This window comes from Leucopleurus acutus, assembly GCF_964270905.1.
Source record: "Leucopleurus acutus genome assembly, chromosome: 14".
NCBI classification, from domain to species: Eukaryota; Metazoa; Chordata; class Mammalia; order Artiodactyla; family Delphinidae; genus Leucopleurus; species Leucopleurus acutus.
Genome location: NC_139156.1, coordinates 47981820 through 47998210, shown reverse-complemented (window position 1 = coordinate 47998210; position 16391 = coordinate 47981820). Strand labels below are relative to the sequence as shown.

General features: G+C 57.5%; 1 protein-coding gene across 2 annotated transcripts in view; it reads left to right on the top strand.

Annotated features, from left to right (window-relative positions):
* The window catches only part of GPRIN2 (G protein regulated inducer of neurite outgrowth 2), a gene marked incomplete at its 3' end in the record, with an annotated part of 37293 nt that extends 25949 nt beyond the window's left edge, over positions 1–11344 (top strand). The window contains exons 1-2 of one of the 2 annotated variants that reach the window (XM_082854227.1): positions 9516–9533; positions 9992–11344. In XM_082854227.1, coding sequence (XP_082710353.1) covers positions 9998–11344 — 1347 coding nt within the window. In that variant the 5' untranslated portion in view covers positions 9516–9533; positions 9992–9997. Of the gene's footprint in view, positions 1–9515; positions 9534–9991 lie in introns of those variants that run through there. The other variant, XM_082854226.1, reaches the window with a different exon arrangement.
* Positions 11345–16391: the final 5047 nt, after the last annotated feature.

Genomic DNA, 16391 nt, shown 5'->3' with positions numbered 1-16391 from the left:
CTGCCAATGCAGGGGACACGGGTTCGAGCCCTGGTCCAGGAAGATCCCACATGCTGCGGAGCAACTAAGCCCGTGCGTCACAACTACTGAGCCTGCGCTCTAGAGCCCGCGAGCCCATGTACCGCAACTACTGAAGCCCACGCGCCTAGAGCCCGTGCTCCGCAACAAGAGAAGCCACCGCAGTGAGAAGCCCGCGCACTGCAACGAAGAGTAGCCTCTGCTTGCTGCAACTAGAGGAAGCCCGTGCTCAACGAAGACCCAACACAGCCAAAAAAAAAAGCAAACCAAAAAACAGCACCAACACCAAAAAATCTCTTTCTTGATCCCACACCCCTTTCCAAGTAACACCTTGTTTTCCTTTCCCCTTTACAGCCATCCTTAAAAGAGTTGTCTGCACAAGCACTGTCTTCCATTTTCCCCCTTGACTCCAGTGGCTCTGGCTCCATTACCTCGTTGAAGCTGCTTGTTCTAAGCGCCCGGGGTCACAGCAATGTCCCGGTTTCCCTCATTCCTTTCTGGCTGCTCCTTCTCAGTCCTTTGCCACCTGGTTACTCACAGGTGGGTCCTAGGTCCTCTTCTCCACACTCTCCCTGAAGACCTTATCCACTCCTGTGACTTCAGGGACCCCTGTGCCCATGATGCCCAGACCTCCTGGGGAAGCCCAAACCCCAGTCCTGTATGTGCCACTCGCCTCTCCACCTGCTGTCCCACCCATCCCAGCATGCCCCCACTGAACTCCTGAGCCCACCATACCTGCTTCTCTTCTGTCAGGGTCTGAGTCTCAGGAAATGGCACTTGGCCCGTGAGGTCCTAAGTCAAGCACCTTCTCTCTCTACCAAAGCAATCAACAAACTCCACTCCCATCCCCACCCCATGCAGTCCTAGCTTGTATCTCCAGAACAAAGGAGAAGCTCGATAAATATTTGATCAGATGACTGATAGCAGCAAGAAGACTCTACAGAACACTTAAACAAACTCTCTATTTCCTATAGTCCTGTGAGGTAAGAATAAGTATCTGCAGATGAGGAAATTGATGCCCAGAGAGAGGGATGGTTTAGCTTGGGTGTGAGATCACAGAACCAGTGAATATGCGGGGGTGTTGGGATTGTCATCCCTGTCTGACTCTCCATCCTGGGCTCTCTGCCGGCAGCCACTGCAGCCAGGAGAGCTCCCATGACCAGCCACAAATGGAAGAAGAGGACCAGTGGGCCAAGGGGCCAAGGCCAGGGTGCTGTTCAGAGACCCTAATGGCAGGTTCAGTCAGGCTGCATCTGCGGGCATCCAGCATGGCAGACATCTGCTGACACCCACCTCCAAGCAGGGATCCTTGAAACACTTGCAGTGAGGTTCTCGGGGGGCTCTCTGATGCTCAGGGAGCTGGGAGCCCCAGGTCTGAGGCACCAACTCTCAGTATATCCCCACATAGCTCCTCCCTTCCTGGAACTCTGTTGACTTCCCTACAAAGGAAATAAGAGGAAGAGTCATGAGATGTTGGAGGAGGGGCCCTAATTCCTGGGCAGGGGCAGGAGTGGGTGGTGGTCTCAGCAAACAAGTCCCCAACATGCCCCCTTTTGGCCGTATCCCCCTGCCAGGCTGTGTGTGGTGAGGAGGCCAGCCATCTGCTAGACCCTGGGAAAGAGACCCCACTGGAAAGGGGTGCTTAAGACAGTCTGAGTCTTCCTGAGCAGAACCCCACCCTCTTCACCAGTGAGTGAGATCCCAACTTGACGCTGTAACTGGAGGGGTGGGGTGGGTGGGCAGAGAAGGTAAAGCCAATGCTTCCAGGCCCTAAGCGGCAAGATCTCAGGCTGGGGGGAGCAGACAGTGATGCCCGTCATTAAAATCTGGGCAGAGAAGCATGAGGGCATGACCCACAGGGTCAAATGCTGTGTGTGACATGGTGGTATAGTCGGCTCTCTGTATCCATGGGTTCCGCACGTGTGGAGTCAATCAACCACAGATGGCAAACTTAATACACGATCAGCAGTCGGTTGAATCCAAGGATGTGGAACCTGCAGATATAGAGGGCCGACTATAACACTTGACCATCTGAGGATTTTGATATCTGCGGTGGGGCCTGGAACAAATACCCCGCGGATACTGAGGGAATGACTGTTTATCTGTTGCGTACTTTGGTCTATGAGACAAACTGATGAGGGGCAGCTCAGAGCTACAGAGAGGGGTACTAAGGCTGGGAGGGGTCTCACATGCAGAGAACACACCAAGGCATTGGGTGGGGGCAGCTGGGTGTGAGGGCCAAGCCACACCTGCTGCATAGTGCCGCATGCCCCCTCCTCTGGACTAGCTGCCAGGCTAGGGGCTACGGAAAGTGAATGGTGCAGACTCCTGCCTGGGCTTTCCACTCTCCAATGGCTGGGGAACTTTCTGCAGGTCCCCTCTTGATGCTGGGTGGAGGCGCAGGGCTGGTGGAGACCGGAGAAGTGAGGCTGGGGCCTGAGGTCTTCCCAAACAGGAAGAGCAGTAGAGATGGTGTTGCCTCTTCTGCCACTGAACCAGAGGGGTGCAGCCCCCTCAGCAAAGGGCTGGGCAGGTCAGTGGTCCCTGAAGCTGGGATCAACAGAGGAGGGTCGACACTGGGGCTCAATTCTCAGAGCCCAGAGATACGACAAGATTCTCTTACAAGGGGCCCTGGGGGTTGGGGGGAGGGTGGTAGGAATCTCGAGGGTGGAAGGGGTCAGGATCAGTCTGGGCTGGTGGACGCCCGTTGGGAGTCTGTGTGTAAGGAGCCCGTGGTTGTCAGAGATTGGGGGATATTGAGCGAACTGAGCTCACAGGCCCCCATCCTAGTAGGGCAGGATCGGGATTTCCCAGGGCCTGGACTGGCTCCTGGCATCGTAGGGCCGGGACAGAGTGAGACAGGGCGTTTTGGGGCTGCAGAGAGCAGCAGGAAGGGGTGCGAGCTTGGGTGGAGTCGGCTCGTTCCCACATGGTCAATGCACAAGCCAGCTGTTGGGGTCCCTGGGAGCGGGCTGAAGATTGAATGCCAGGAGTTGGGTTGGTTTGGGGACAAAGGTGGAGACAGGGACATGGGCAAGGAAAGGGATGAGGAAAGGTGTGGGAGAATACGGGCTTTGGGGCCAGAGCTGGGGAAGCAACTCTGGGCATGGAATCTAGTAGGTTTAGGTTGTGGAGGCCGGGTGGAGGGCTCTGGGGACAAGACCTGGGTCTTGGAGGGGCCGTGGAGGCGGAGTGCAAAGGACCAGGGTCGGTCTTGGGGTCTGCGAGAGTGAATCTGAGAGGATCGGACTCTGGGGTCCAGGGCTTGGAGAATGAACGTCCGCAGGGCGGGGACGAAGAGGGACCCGACCGACTATCCCAGGGGACAGGTCCTAGCGCTGGGGTTCTCGAGGGCAGGGTGGGAAGTCCGTGACTTGTGAAGGGCGGGGCCCTGGTGACCAAGAACACGGTGCGGGCCGTGAGAAAGGGGGTCTCCAGAGCGGCTGTAGACCTCTGTGCGGGGCGTGGTGACGGAGGGGAACAAGGACCGAGGCGGTGGAGCTAGGAAGACTTGGGCTGGGGAGCTGGGTCGGGGGCTGGAGGATTGTGGGGAGCCGAGCCTGTGAGACTGGGGACGGCGGGGTCGGGTCGGGAAGATGGGTGTCTTGGGTTGGGGGTCGTTGGACAGGCCTGTAAAACTGGAGATCATAGTGGGGGCGGGGCCGAAAAGACGGGACAGTGGGACGTACCGCGAGGAGGGGGTCAGGAAGGAGGACTGGGGGCTCGCGGGGCAGAGTAGGGGAGGGTTCGTGGGGCTGTAGGATGTGGGGATAGTGCGGGGACCAGAGAGACCGCGGGGGCGGGGGCAGGGCCGGGGGCGGGGCCGGGACGCCGACGTGGGCGGTGGAGCGCCGGGGCGGGCCCAGGTGAGCAGGGCCACCGCCCCCTTCGTCCCGTCTGCCCCGGCTCCCCACCCCGGCCTCCAGTCACCCCTAGGCTCCTCCCCGGCGCTGGCTCCGCGGGCCGGGCGGACCGCGGCTGGCGGCGTCTTCGGCCCAGGCCAGGTCCGGCTCGGCTCCATCTTGGGCCGCTGCGCCGGGCACCTGTGGCGGCCACAGGAGCAGCGCTTCCGCCGGCCTGCGCGGCCTTGGGCGGGCGAGAGGGTGAGAGGCCAGCTCCGTTCTCGCCAGTGTTAGGGCGAAGGAGGGTGGGATGGGCGGCGCCTCCCCTTCCTGCGCCCCGGAACCCCACTCCTCACCTCTCCCTGCGCTCGGACCCTCCGAATCCCGGCCCCCACCCAGTGCTCAGCGCCCCCCATGGCCGCATCCCTCCGCTCTCTGGTCTCATTGCCTTTCTTATCCCCTCTTCCACGTCTCCTCTGCCCATCCTCCCATTTCTCAATACTCTGCCCAGGACCCCGTCTCATTCTGCCTCCACCCCTGTTCCTATGGTTTCTCCTCCTCCCTTTTCCATCCCCACCGCCCACCCCACCCTCCTCCCACTGCCCCCAGCCCCCGCCCTCCCTTCCCTCTCATTCCTCCTGCCCTCCATCCCTACCCCCTTGGCCCACAGCCCCGTCTTCCTTCAGTCACTGTCTTTGCTGCTGGGAAGGTCTGTAGCCTAGTTTGGGGGATCGCGTTGAGGACCTTCGCCCTGAGTCCCGGTGGGCTTTGTGTGGGAGGGTCAGGGCAGGGACCCTTGCCCCTGGGGGAGAGTGTGCGGTGTGGTGTGTTCGGGCCTTAGGCTCCACAGCCTGTACGTTTGTTGTGCGGTGCGCAGCTGCGCGGATGCTGCTTCCTGCAGGCTCACACAGCAAACGGGCCTGTGTGTCGGCCTCTGGTGTGTCCACGGCTGGGGCGTGGGCCTATGCTGGTTCATTGGGTGCCTGTGGCCACACAGGTAGGGACACACCAGCCACCTGGGCTGCTTCGGGTTTGGGGCAGCTGGGCCTGGAGGCTGACCTTCTCCATCCCAGGTTCCTCCTGGGAAGTATGGGCAAATCCTCCTCAGGGGAGGAAGCTCTGGGGCTGGTGGGGCCTAGGCTTCTCTGTGGGGAGCAGAGCTGGGTCCTGGGGCCTCTGCCCCACTGTTACCCCAGAATCCTTTCCCGCATAGCTTGTGAGCTGGGCATCTTGTCCTTAAGGCTCTGTGAGGGGTACGTTTTGTCCCTCTAAACACTTCTCAGTAGCTCAAGAATGCTCCCCGCTGCATTCCCCCACTTTGGCCCTAAACAGTCTGGTCCTGTCGGTCCCTCTTTCGCTGCTGGGATGGATCAGACCACCTGCTGGAGGTTGCCACACCCTCACTATGCAGTGAAGGATTTGGGTGGTGTGTATCCCTCCCTAGTCCCTGAGGGGTAAGATCCACATCTCAACATATGAGCAGTTTCCCCTCCTGACCACATAGCTTTGCTTTTTCCTGTCTTGGTTTTGCTGGAAGCAGAAGTCACCATCCAAATGCCTGTCCCTTAAAAGAGAAGAAATGGATGCCGCAGGTGTGGTCTGCGGTGGGGCCTGCTTGCACTGGCCTTGGTAATCCCCCTGGGCTCATCCCCAGAGGCCTTGGGCTCCTCCGCTAGGGCGACACAGCAGGAGTTGGAACCTCTGACCAGGTCAACCCAGCATTCTCTTTGGTTGGGCCACTGGAAGTTTTTGCAGAACTGGAGTTTTTTACTCCAAATGATATTGGTTGAATGCTGCATGTGAGGCTGGTTGCTCCTCCACTTGCTGACAAGCAGAACTGAGGCAGCAGGAGAGTGCTGCCTTGGCCACGGGGAATTGGCCACATTGCAAATTTGACTGGCATCAAATGGGGCAGGAGAGAGAACATTACAGTGTCATCTAAAGAACACTAGGGGTCTTGGATACCTCTGTGCCTGTGCTTTAACTGGTGCTAAAACATCTTCCCAGGGTCTCTTTTTTGCATGAAACCAGAGCCTTTTCCATGATTTTTAAGGCAGATGGACATGCCATTTGGGGCACTTAGAATGCAGACTCCAACCTGTGTGTGTCCGTATGCATGCAGGTATGAGCGTGTGCATGGGCATCCTTCGAAGTTGAGGTTTACAATAGACTTGGAAACAGTGTGATGATGGAGACATTGGGAGCACTGTTGGTAACTAGGTCCTAGGATGAGGTGAGGGTAGGAAAGATTAAGAAGCGAGACCAGGCTAACCTATAGAGTGTCTCGATGTCTTCCTAAAAGCCATCTTTCTGCTCCCCCCCAACCCCAAGTACTAGTCCTGTGATACCTTGAGCACAAGTCACTCCTGATGGGAGGAAGAAAGATAAGATTATTAACAATCACTGTTCCAGGCAGTCTATATGCCATCACGTTCAGTCTTCACAACAACCCTGCAGGGTGGGGATTTATTTCCGATTTGCAGATTGGGGAAACTGAGGCTCAGAGTGGTTAGGGGTCCACCTGAGTGCACATATGTAGGAAGGGGAAGAGCGTGGATTGGAAGCAGACCCCTTGCCCCACCTGCTTGCCCGTGGCTCCAAGGTTCATTTGGTCAGCTCCATTGCTTCCCGAGAGACCCCTCTTCCTGGTGGTAGGGTGTGTGGGAAACCTCCTTTCCCTGGCATAACTCGAGTGACTTCCCTCGAAGCCCTTTCCTCGTTCGGGCTGGGAAGGCCAGCCAGGGTTCAGCTGTGGGTTCTTTGACATTTCTGAGCTGCTCCAGGTCTCAGTTTTGTCACCTGCCATTTGTGGAGGTGGGCTGAGGAAGGGAACCAACAGAAATATAACCTCCTCCCCCCACCCCCGGTGTCTTTGTGGTCACTGTTCTCTCACTGGGTGATGACTAACCCTGGACACTAGACAGCCATCTGGTGAGGCAGGCACAGCGGGACCCTTGTCACTGACGGCTTCTCACCAGCTCCTGGTGGAGTCTGAGGTTATCCCCAGCCTTGTCCCACCCTTTCCTTAGGGGGGCCAGGGCCTGGCCTGGCTTCTTAAGGACCTATTTGTGAGGAGGGTCCAGGGTAGGTGAGGCTCAGCCAGAAGCTGTGTAGGCTGTCCAGATGGGGCTTCCTTGGCGTACTTGGCCTTGGGGCTCCATGGCTGTCTGCCTGCCAGGGGCTATCTGTGACCACAGCCTTCCCACGCAGCCCTCTTGACTCTGGGCAGCCTATGAAGCTGCTAAGAAGCAGGTCGGGTGGGATGGACATCCAGGCTTTGCTCCTACTCATTTACTTGTTCCACTGGCATGTTGTGGGCCCCACTGGGAGTGCCAGCCGCTGCACCGGGTTCTGGGACTCCAGTTGAGCCATGGCAACAGTAAATAAAAAACAACGACAGTGGAGAGTGATGGTGTCTGGGATAGAGGTCTGCACGGTGCTCAGAGGGAGCACAGAGACCCTCAGACACGCTTGGGTTTAATTCCTGGCTTAACCACTTACCAGCTGTGTGCCCTTGAGGAAGTCACTAAACCTCTCTTATACGTCCCAGGTGACATATGTCATGAGGTTGCTTGGACTATTAAATGAGACAGTGCTGGAAAGGAGATGGCACACGCCTGGCAAACAGCGGGTGACTGGGCACTGGGAGCTGTTTTTCTTACTATCATCACTGTGATTGTTATTGGCTTTGTCGCCCTTCTCTGTTTATGTGTCCATCTTAGAACTCCTTGAGGGCTGGGCCTGGGTCATAGTCCTCTCTTGCCTACTCATCCTTTTCCTGACTCTTCCAGGGATGAGTCTGGCTTCAGCCCCAAGGAGCAGCCAGGACAGGACACTCCTGCCCAGGCTGGGACCATGTCTATAGCTGCACAGTCCAGTATTAACCATATGTGGTTATATATCGTCATTAACCGTATGTGGCCCTTTAAATTTCAATTACTTAAATTTACATAAAACAAGATTTCAGTTTCTCAGTCACACTAGCCACACGTCAAGTGCCCAGTAGCCGCATGTGACCAGTGCCTACTGCATTGGATAGCACAGCGGCATCTTTCCATCATTGCCGGAAGTTGTGCTGAACTGGGCTTCATAGCAAGCCTGGAGCTCTCGGGGGGCAGCTGCCCTAGAAACATCCTCACCGTTGGCTCAAACAGCCACCAGCCATCTCCTGAGCTCTGGGACAGCAAGAAGTCTGTAATATACAGAAACTGAGTTCCCGAGAGCCCTTCCCACATTCCCTTTCAAGTGGCCTTGCTCACCTGGCCAGGGTGGTTGGTTTCTTGACAGTTCTTATCAGCCCAGGCTGGGAAGGCAGGACTGGGGTTGCCCAAACTGCAGCTGTTGCCTGCTATCCCTGCCGTGTTTCTCCAGCTGGTCCTGCCTGGCTGGGAGTCTCAGAGTAATGTTTCTAATTCACAGCTTTGGCTGGGGCCAGGCTGGCCCAGATGCCCTGACCCCACTCCCTCCCTTTGGGGCCCTGCCCAGCCCCTAGCCTGCTGCCCCCTTGTTGTGCTCTGAACACATGCCTCCTGCTTTCTGCTCACCCTGTTCCTTGTTCCTTCCCCCTTGGCACCATCTCCCTCCTCTCTCTCCAGGCCTGACCTGCATGGCTGGTCCTCCAGGAAGTTCTGATCCATCATGCAAAGTGAGCTCTCCTGCCTTGGAAATGCCCTCCCTCAGACCCCGTTCTTGGCACTCAGCCCTTTCCCCTACGGGTTTACTCTTGTATTCGCTTGTTTTCTCCATCAGACACACGGCAGACACTTTCTGAGTGCCAGCCACGTGTTAGGACAGACAGTGGGGAACAGGCCACAGGTTTTGACAGCTTCAGGCTGGTGGGAGGCCCACAGTTGGCCAGACTTTTCCATCCAGGCCAGACAGTGCTCAGCCAGAGATGGAGCCAGTCCCGTTGGGGAAGGCTTCCCCGGGAGGAGACACCAAGGTTGAAGGGGCCGGTGCTGACTCTGGGCTGCAGACGGGCCAGTGGGCAGATCTGGAGGAGTCTGTATGGCTAGAGGAAGGGACAGGAATGGCAGGGAGGGAATGGGGCAGGAAGGGTGCGGGTGTCTGGTGGTACAGGCATCCCCTTCTTTTCAAAAGTTCACTTTATGTCACTTCACTTTTATGAGAGACCTACATTAATTAGTACATGTTTTCAATAAAGGAAAGAAATCCAAAGAGGATTTTACAAGAAAAGGAAGTTGCTTCTTTGCTTTACACCATTTTGGTTTACGAACGGTTCCATAGGAATGCTGTACTTTTGGATAGCGGGGGAGGCCTGTACTGGACCCCATTCTGGGGGGGCACAGCTGATCTAAACTAGTTCCATGTTGCCCAGTTCCGAGAGCCTGGCATGCAGTAGGTGCTCAGGAGATGGCTGTGGGAGGAATGAGCAAATGCCGAGTGAGTCCTGAGCGTAGAGGGCTGGTATGGGGGCCTCTTCCTACGCTTGGAACCTGTGATGGAAGCCAGGAAAGCCCTTCCCCTTCACGGCAGCCAAGACTGATCCCCAGAGACGTGACAGCTCAGTCAGGCTACGCGAGAGAAGATGGGGAGGGGGCATGGGAGAACCCAAGGTGGTTCTCAGTGTGCCCTGTATTCATTTCTTGCTTGTCCCACGAAACTTCTCTGAGCCCCCTCCCCGCACCGTGTACCAAGGAGGCTCTAGTCCAGGTGAAAGAGATACTGACAGTTGTGGGAGGAACCTGGCTAGTATTCACCAGTTGAGCTTTACTTGTTATTAAAATACTGCAATACTTCTGTGCTAAGACCTATTGTCCCCAGCAGGCTTGGCCTCTCCCCTGGCTCCCCGCTTCCCCATAACCCAGCAGTAAAGAGTCAACAGCTGGCCTTCTGAGTGGTCTCTAGGACCTTACCCTAGGGCTCGTTCTGATCGCTCGGTTCTGGTTTTTAGATATTTGAAGTGTCATCCCTGTGTATAATGTGTGGTGACCTTGATTTGAAGTGTCTGGTCTCCTGTCATCGTTTTGCTGTGGCTTTGCCTGGTCAGGCAGGCTGGGACTGAAGCTGTCCCCGCAGTGTGCCTTGCACCCTGTGGGCCCCCAGCAGAGTCCAGCGGAAGTGCTGCACCCGACTCGACGCCGCTCCCTCCCTCTCTCTCTCTCCTGCAGGCAGCCATGAGATCCAGCCGCCCTGAGCGGGGTGCCCAGGAACCCCTCAGTCCCTGCCCTCAGCCCCTGTCCTGGAGCTCCTCCAGCCTGCTGGACGCAGGCCGGGGGCAGAGGCCGGAGCTCCACAAGAGCGCCAGCAGCACCGTATGGCAGGCCCAGGCGGGCGAGGCCAGCACGGGTGCCCAGGTCCCGGAGGAGGAAGGGCACCAGGCTGAGAGTGAGGAACAGGCACGTGCCTCCAGCCCCCGGCCACAGCCCGGGGCCGTGGGTCAGTGGCAGAGCAGCGCTGTGGGCGGTGGTGACCTGTGCTGCCTGCGGGACACCAGCACCGCCGCTGTGCAGAGAAGCCACTCGGACCTGGTCTGCAGCACCCAGATCTGGCGCCACAGCAGTGCCCGGAAGGCCAGCCTCAGCTGCTCGGCCCTGGGCAGCTCGCCTGTCCACAGAGCTCAGCTGCAGCCCAGCAGCGCTTCTGGCCGGGGTGGCCAAGCCCCTGCAGGCCTGGAAAGGGACCTGGCTCTGGAGGATGAGACTTCAAACTCAGCCTGGACACTGGAAGAGAGTCAGGTGTGGGTGCCGCCACCTGACCTGGGGGGCACAGTGACCCACAGCAGCAGCCTCAAAGCCACCGGGCAGTCGGCCACCACCTCCTGCCATGCTCTGCCCCCAGCAGCGCTACTCTGTGGTGTGAGGGAGGTGGGGGCCAGCAGCTGCTGCCACGGCTTGCCTGCCCCAGGGATCCTGGCCTTTCCTAAACTAGTGGCATCAGTGAGTGAATCCGGGCTACAGGCTCAGCACGGGGTGAAATTCCAATGTAGGTTGTCTGCGGGGCTTCCTGGGCATTCCCACTGCTGTGCGTACCCTTGGGGTCCCACCGGGTTAGCTATGGAGGCTGGCGCCAGGACCAAGGATATGTGGACCATGACCTCAGCAAGTGACTTGGCCCCCATCTTGGCATCACCTCTGTCAGCCCAGGATGCTGGTGTGCAAGCGGCCCCCAAGGCAGTCTGCAAAGCTGTGGCCACCAGCCCGCCTCTGGAGGCCCCTGTGGCCCTGCACACATTCTCGGAGGCAACTCTGGGGTCCAGCCTGGAGGAGGTGCCACCCCCTGTGCGGGACGTGCGATGGGATGCTGAGGGCATGACATGGGAGGTGTACGGAGCTGCAGTGGACCCTGAGGTACTCGGCCTGGCCATCCAGAAGCACCTGGAGATGCAGTTTGAGCAGCTGCAGCGGGCCCCTGCCAGCGAGAACAGCCTGTCTGCGGAGAGCCGGAGGGGGCCACTTCGAGCTGTTATGCAGTCCCTGCAGTGCCCCAGCTGCTGCGGCTGCTCCAGTGCAGTCCCTGAGTAAGGAGCTGCAGTCCCAGGAGCTGCCCTGGGCCCATGGACTCAGCCCCAGGGACAGTAGGGGCCCTGTGCCCTTTGGACCCACGGGCACCCATGGACGTGTCTCTGTTCTTGGCTGTCTGCAGACCGCAGCACTGCAGCCTGGGGGCTTCCTGCCCCCTGCAGCTGGGCTAGTTTTTAAGGGCTTGATTTCCAAGAGCCACATCTGCACATCCGGCTCTGAACTCTGGTACAGTTTCAACACTGTGCATAACGGGGATCCTGACTTTTCTGTCAAAACCCTCGACCTTCTGTTCAGTCTCTCCTCAGAACTCTGCCATGATTTCCCCAGGCCTCTTCTCTTGATGGCTTTATTTTCACAGCAGTGCTGAGATACAACGAATTCCTGCCATGAGACGTGGGGCCCCGAGTGGCAAGGACTGTCTGAGTCTTTAGGGGAGGGAACTGACATTGTGGAGGCCTCCCATGTGCCACAGCCTGTACCCATCCCCTTACTTTGTGGAGTCTTTACCTCTTCACTCTGTTTTATAGACGCAACCACAGACACTGGCATGGCTGTAACTGCCATGCCCTGGGTTGGACAGCTCGAGGTGGTGGGATGAGAGCAGAGCTGAGGCTGGCTGAAGCCTGCAGTGTTTTCCTGCAGCACGTGGCTGGCAGCGCAGGGCAGTTGTGAACAAGAAGAATTTATTGAGCCCATGTTCCATGCCAGGTTCTGTGAATTCCTTGGGAAAGAAGCTGCCGTGCCCTTGCTGAGCTCACAGTGTGTAGGATGGGGGGCTCTGAGCATTACAGAGGACTGCAGGGTACTTCTAAGAGCCAGCCTCCCAGTAGGTCATGTGTCAGGCACTGGCCTCAGGAGGGAGAGAGCGGGTGGCCACCTGTCCCAAAATATGTTGCAGTGACTGAAATTGTACCATTTTCACCTTGCTCCTTTGGCTTAAGGAGTTATTCTCAGCTGGTTCAGTTCTTCAAAGGAGGGGGGCAGGAATGGGTGGGAAAAGGGAAGGAGCCTGGGGTGGGATCTCCCACCTAGTGGGAAATGGCGGGAGCTGTGAGGCCATGGGGGTCAGGGGACCGTGGGGGTGGGGAGCTCAGGACACTGGCGCTTAGCACAGGCTGACTTCATTGACAAAGGAGCTCTCAAGACCTGCGGAGGATAAGGGTGAGTTTGTGTCCTTGTCCTGGGGCTTAGTGTTGGGGATTCCAAGCTCCTGGGACAGAATCCACCAGCACCGCCTTGTGAGGGAGCCAAAGATTAGTGCCCTGCCTAGAGTCACCTGGCGTGGGAAGGTGGAGTCAGGGCCCACATGCAGCCCTGCCCATGGCCCGGCCCTGTTCCTGGGCCCCCTTCTCCTGGTGTGCAGGAGCGGACTTGACCTTACCCCCCTTTTAAAATGTGATCAAGCAGGTTCTCATGCAGTCATAAGGCTCTTGGCACCGTGCAGCCCGGGGGCCTGGGCCTGTCCATCCCGACGCCTGTGGTTCAGGGCAAGCATGTCACGCTCTGGGGAGTGACATGTGGGTACCAGGGTGCCCTCATCTCTGGCCCTGCATGGGGGCACCAGGAGCCCCAGCTGTGAGGACACGGGGGGGAGGAGTGATGAACTGGGGTAGGAAGGCATCTTCACACAGGGCCAGAGCTGAGCAGGGTCTTGACGATATAGCGGGGCTGGACTGGTGGGTGAGCAGGGAAGGTATACCAGGCAGAGAGAACGGCCTGGCCAGAGGCTTGGAGGTGGCTGTCTTGCCCAGGCTGTGGTGAATCACTGCGGTGCAGGCTGTGTTGGGGTGTTTGTTGTGTTGGGAGGCTGGCAAGGGGGTCCTAGTTGTGAGGGTCCTGGTGTGACTGAGGAAAGGGACTTTACAGGAGCTGTGGAAGCAGGGGTGGACACAGACTTCATTACAGCAATGTCCCTTTGGCTGCCATGATGGGAGATTCGTGTGGAAGAGGTGGGAGGGAGGAGTGGGACTGGGGAATGGGAACCAAGGAGCGGCCTGTTAGGGGGAGATGGAGGGGGCAGCTAGGGCTGGGCGTGCGCACGCACACACACACACACACACACACACACACACACACACACACACACACACACACACACACACACACACACACACACACAGAGCGTGTGACGGATTTGGGAAGGAGGAGGAATTCCATGAAGCTGAGGCTTCCAGTCTGAGTAAAAGGAGGTGAGGCTACCACCTGGGACAAGGAGAGGCAGGTGGAGGTTGGGGAGGGACAGGTGAAAGGCTGCAGCCACAGGGCTTGGCTGGGACCAGTGACACCCTTCACGAAGAGACTTTCTCCTCTGTCCTATGCAAACCGTCATGAGTTCATTCTCCGTTTGCCACCTCTAGGCTGCACCTGGTATGTCAAGATGGCAGGCTGGGCTGTGCCCTGAGTGGGGAGGGCTAGCCAGCCACCCACCTCATCGCGACCGAGATGAAGGTTTGCAGGCTGGCGCTGGAATCCAGCCTGGCCTGTGCCCGAGCTGGGGGCTGCGCATGGCTGGGGCCCCCGGAACACCCTCCTAGGTAAGCTTGCCGCCCCAGACCAGCGGAGATGGCATCCTCGGCCCCACTAGCCCCGGCTGCACAGCCTCTGCGGACAAGTCTACTTGTAGCACCTGCAGCTTAATTTTCAAATTCAACCTGGAGACCCAACCCTCCCACCCCCTTCCTGCTGTGGCCTTTCCCTGGCTGGGCCTGACTGGCAGTGGTTTAGGGTCCCAGGACACGGCCACCAGCTTCGTTTACAGATCTCGTCCTCTCAGACTCCAGATTTCTGACCAGACTTTCTGGGACCCCTTCAGACCTGGCTCTGGAAGGTGGTGGATTTCATTATGTCTGTGTCTGTTTTGTTTTGAATTTGAAATAAAGTAACGGCGATCACAGCTTTGTCAGGGAGGGGTCCAGGTGGTCCTGGCTGGTCTGGTTTGTTCTGTTTTGTTCTGGTAGATTCTGTCCTTTGGAGCATTCCCCAGATTCCTAGAGCTCCCTGCTCGGGCAGGAATCACCCTTCTCCAGGGGTCTCCCTTCCGTCCACCAGCTCTCCTTCCTGGCAACCTGGGGCCCCAGTAGCTGAAGCCTGGCTCCCTGGAACTTGTCACCTGTGGGCCTGGCCGGGACACAGGGCATGCATCTCCTCTCCAAGTCCAAAGCTGCCATCACCGTCACAGGGATCACCTGGGGGAGAAGCTATTCCCGCCAGAGTGCAGGCTACTGCCGGGCTGAGGGCACAGTGTGGGGGAGGGTGCAAAAGCAGAGAATGGCCCTGACCCACTGTGACATCACCTCCCGAATCCGCTGAATTGGGTCTGTGTCCCGCAGAGGCACTGGATTTTTATTTCACAGGAGGCCAATGGGGTCTTCCCAATGCAGGTCCCGATACTTAGGATATCGAGGGGGGCACTATAGCTTAGTAGTCTAAAACTTGAGTTTGAATCCTGGATCTCACCTATAGCTATGAGACCTTGGTCAAGTTACTAAACTTGCTGATCCTCAACTTCCTCATCTGTAAAATGGGGGTGATAGTGGTGCTTCCCTTATTTGACTTACTGTGAGGAGTAAACGAAGTAGCCCACATAAGGTACCTGGCACCGAGTTAGCGCTTAGCACACGTCTGCTGTCGCTAGGTACCACTTCCACAGCCACCAGTGGGATCAGCTCTTGCCCCGTCAGCTTGGCCTTAATCAAGGCCCACATTGTTTCCTCAAACCTCCCTCATTCAGAGCCTCTTTCCAGGTCCTTCACCCTCTGCCCTGAACCGTGCTTGGGACACATGTATTCTGGCCCTGGTCCTCTGAAACCCTGGCTCCCAGAGACATGTTAAGGAGAAGCATCCCATCTCTCACTGCTAGTCCGCAGTGGGCTCCCCAGAAGCTTTTCATTTCCCAACGTCTTTCCTCAGAAAAGACACAGCGTGCTTTCTCAGCACCCTATGAAGACGGCGGAGGGAGCAGAGCGCCTCCATCGGCATCCATCCCAGGGGCCGTGGGGAGGCTCTGCAGGTCCTGCACCCACTGCCCTTGGTGCTCTTTCTCCCCCCCCATTTATCTTTAATTTCCCCCCTTTTCTCCTTTTCTGTCTCATGTCCTCTTTGCCCCCAGAAACCTTCTTTCTCCCCACCATCCATCCCACTGTCCCCACATCCTGCTGCTTCTTTCCCTTTATGCCAAAGCTCTGCCTTGCCTTATCCCTTCTGCTCCAAACAGCAGTCTCTCTCTTCCCGTGGTCAGGGTCTTGGCATTCCTGATTTTCACTAGTCTAGGCCCTTCCTTCCCACCTGTCCTTTCTCTCTTTGGACAAAACCCAAACTGTTTGAGCTTGCCAAATAGCTTCTGAGCTTCTTCCTGGAGAAGGAGGCCTCCCTGGGACAACTTGGGGTTGCTTTGTCAGGTTGTTTCCATCGCTTTTGCCCAAAGAGAGAAATCAGTTGTCAGTGGTCCTGCCCTGTGAGTGAAGAGGCTTTGATCAGGCTAGAAGGGCACCTATCGATCCTCAGTTTGGGTGACTTTTATTGGGCCCTGGCTGGCTAGGTCACCCAGGGGGCACGACGGGTGGGCGGTACCCATCTGCTGGCTTTAGGTAGGTCATCTCTCATGTTTTCAGAATCTTCTTGCTTGCCTTGTAATTAGGTTGGGGCATGGCCTGGGCCTTGGTAGGGACACACCACGCTGTCTGGTCTCTGCTCCCTTCCTGTGTGGGACTGGACTTGTGTCTAGGAGCCAGGGCCGGGGGCAGGGCGAGGAGACTTCTGAGAAGACTTCTGAGACACTGAGAAGGCCTGAGGTGGGCCCAAGTAGGGAGGCTTTGTTGGGGTGGGAATTTTCTATGGCTCACCAAAGAACTACACTTGGGGTGCTGGAGTCCAGCTGGGGCGGAGTGGAATTGCCTCTCATCCCAGGCCCACTTGGCTCGTCCCCTTTAGGCTTCTGCTTTGCCCTTCCTCTTGTCACATTTCATTTCTAGCTGTCAAGGGTCTGGGAAGAAAGTGGCCAAGGACGCCATTTGGTTTGCAAGCTTTGCGGCTTTTGTAAGCCCCGCTT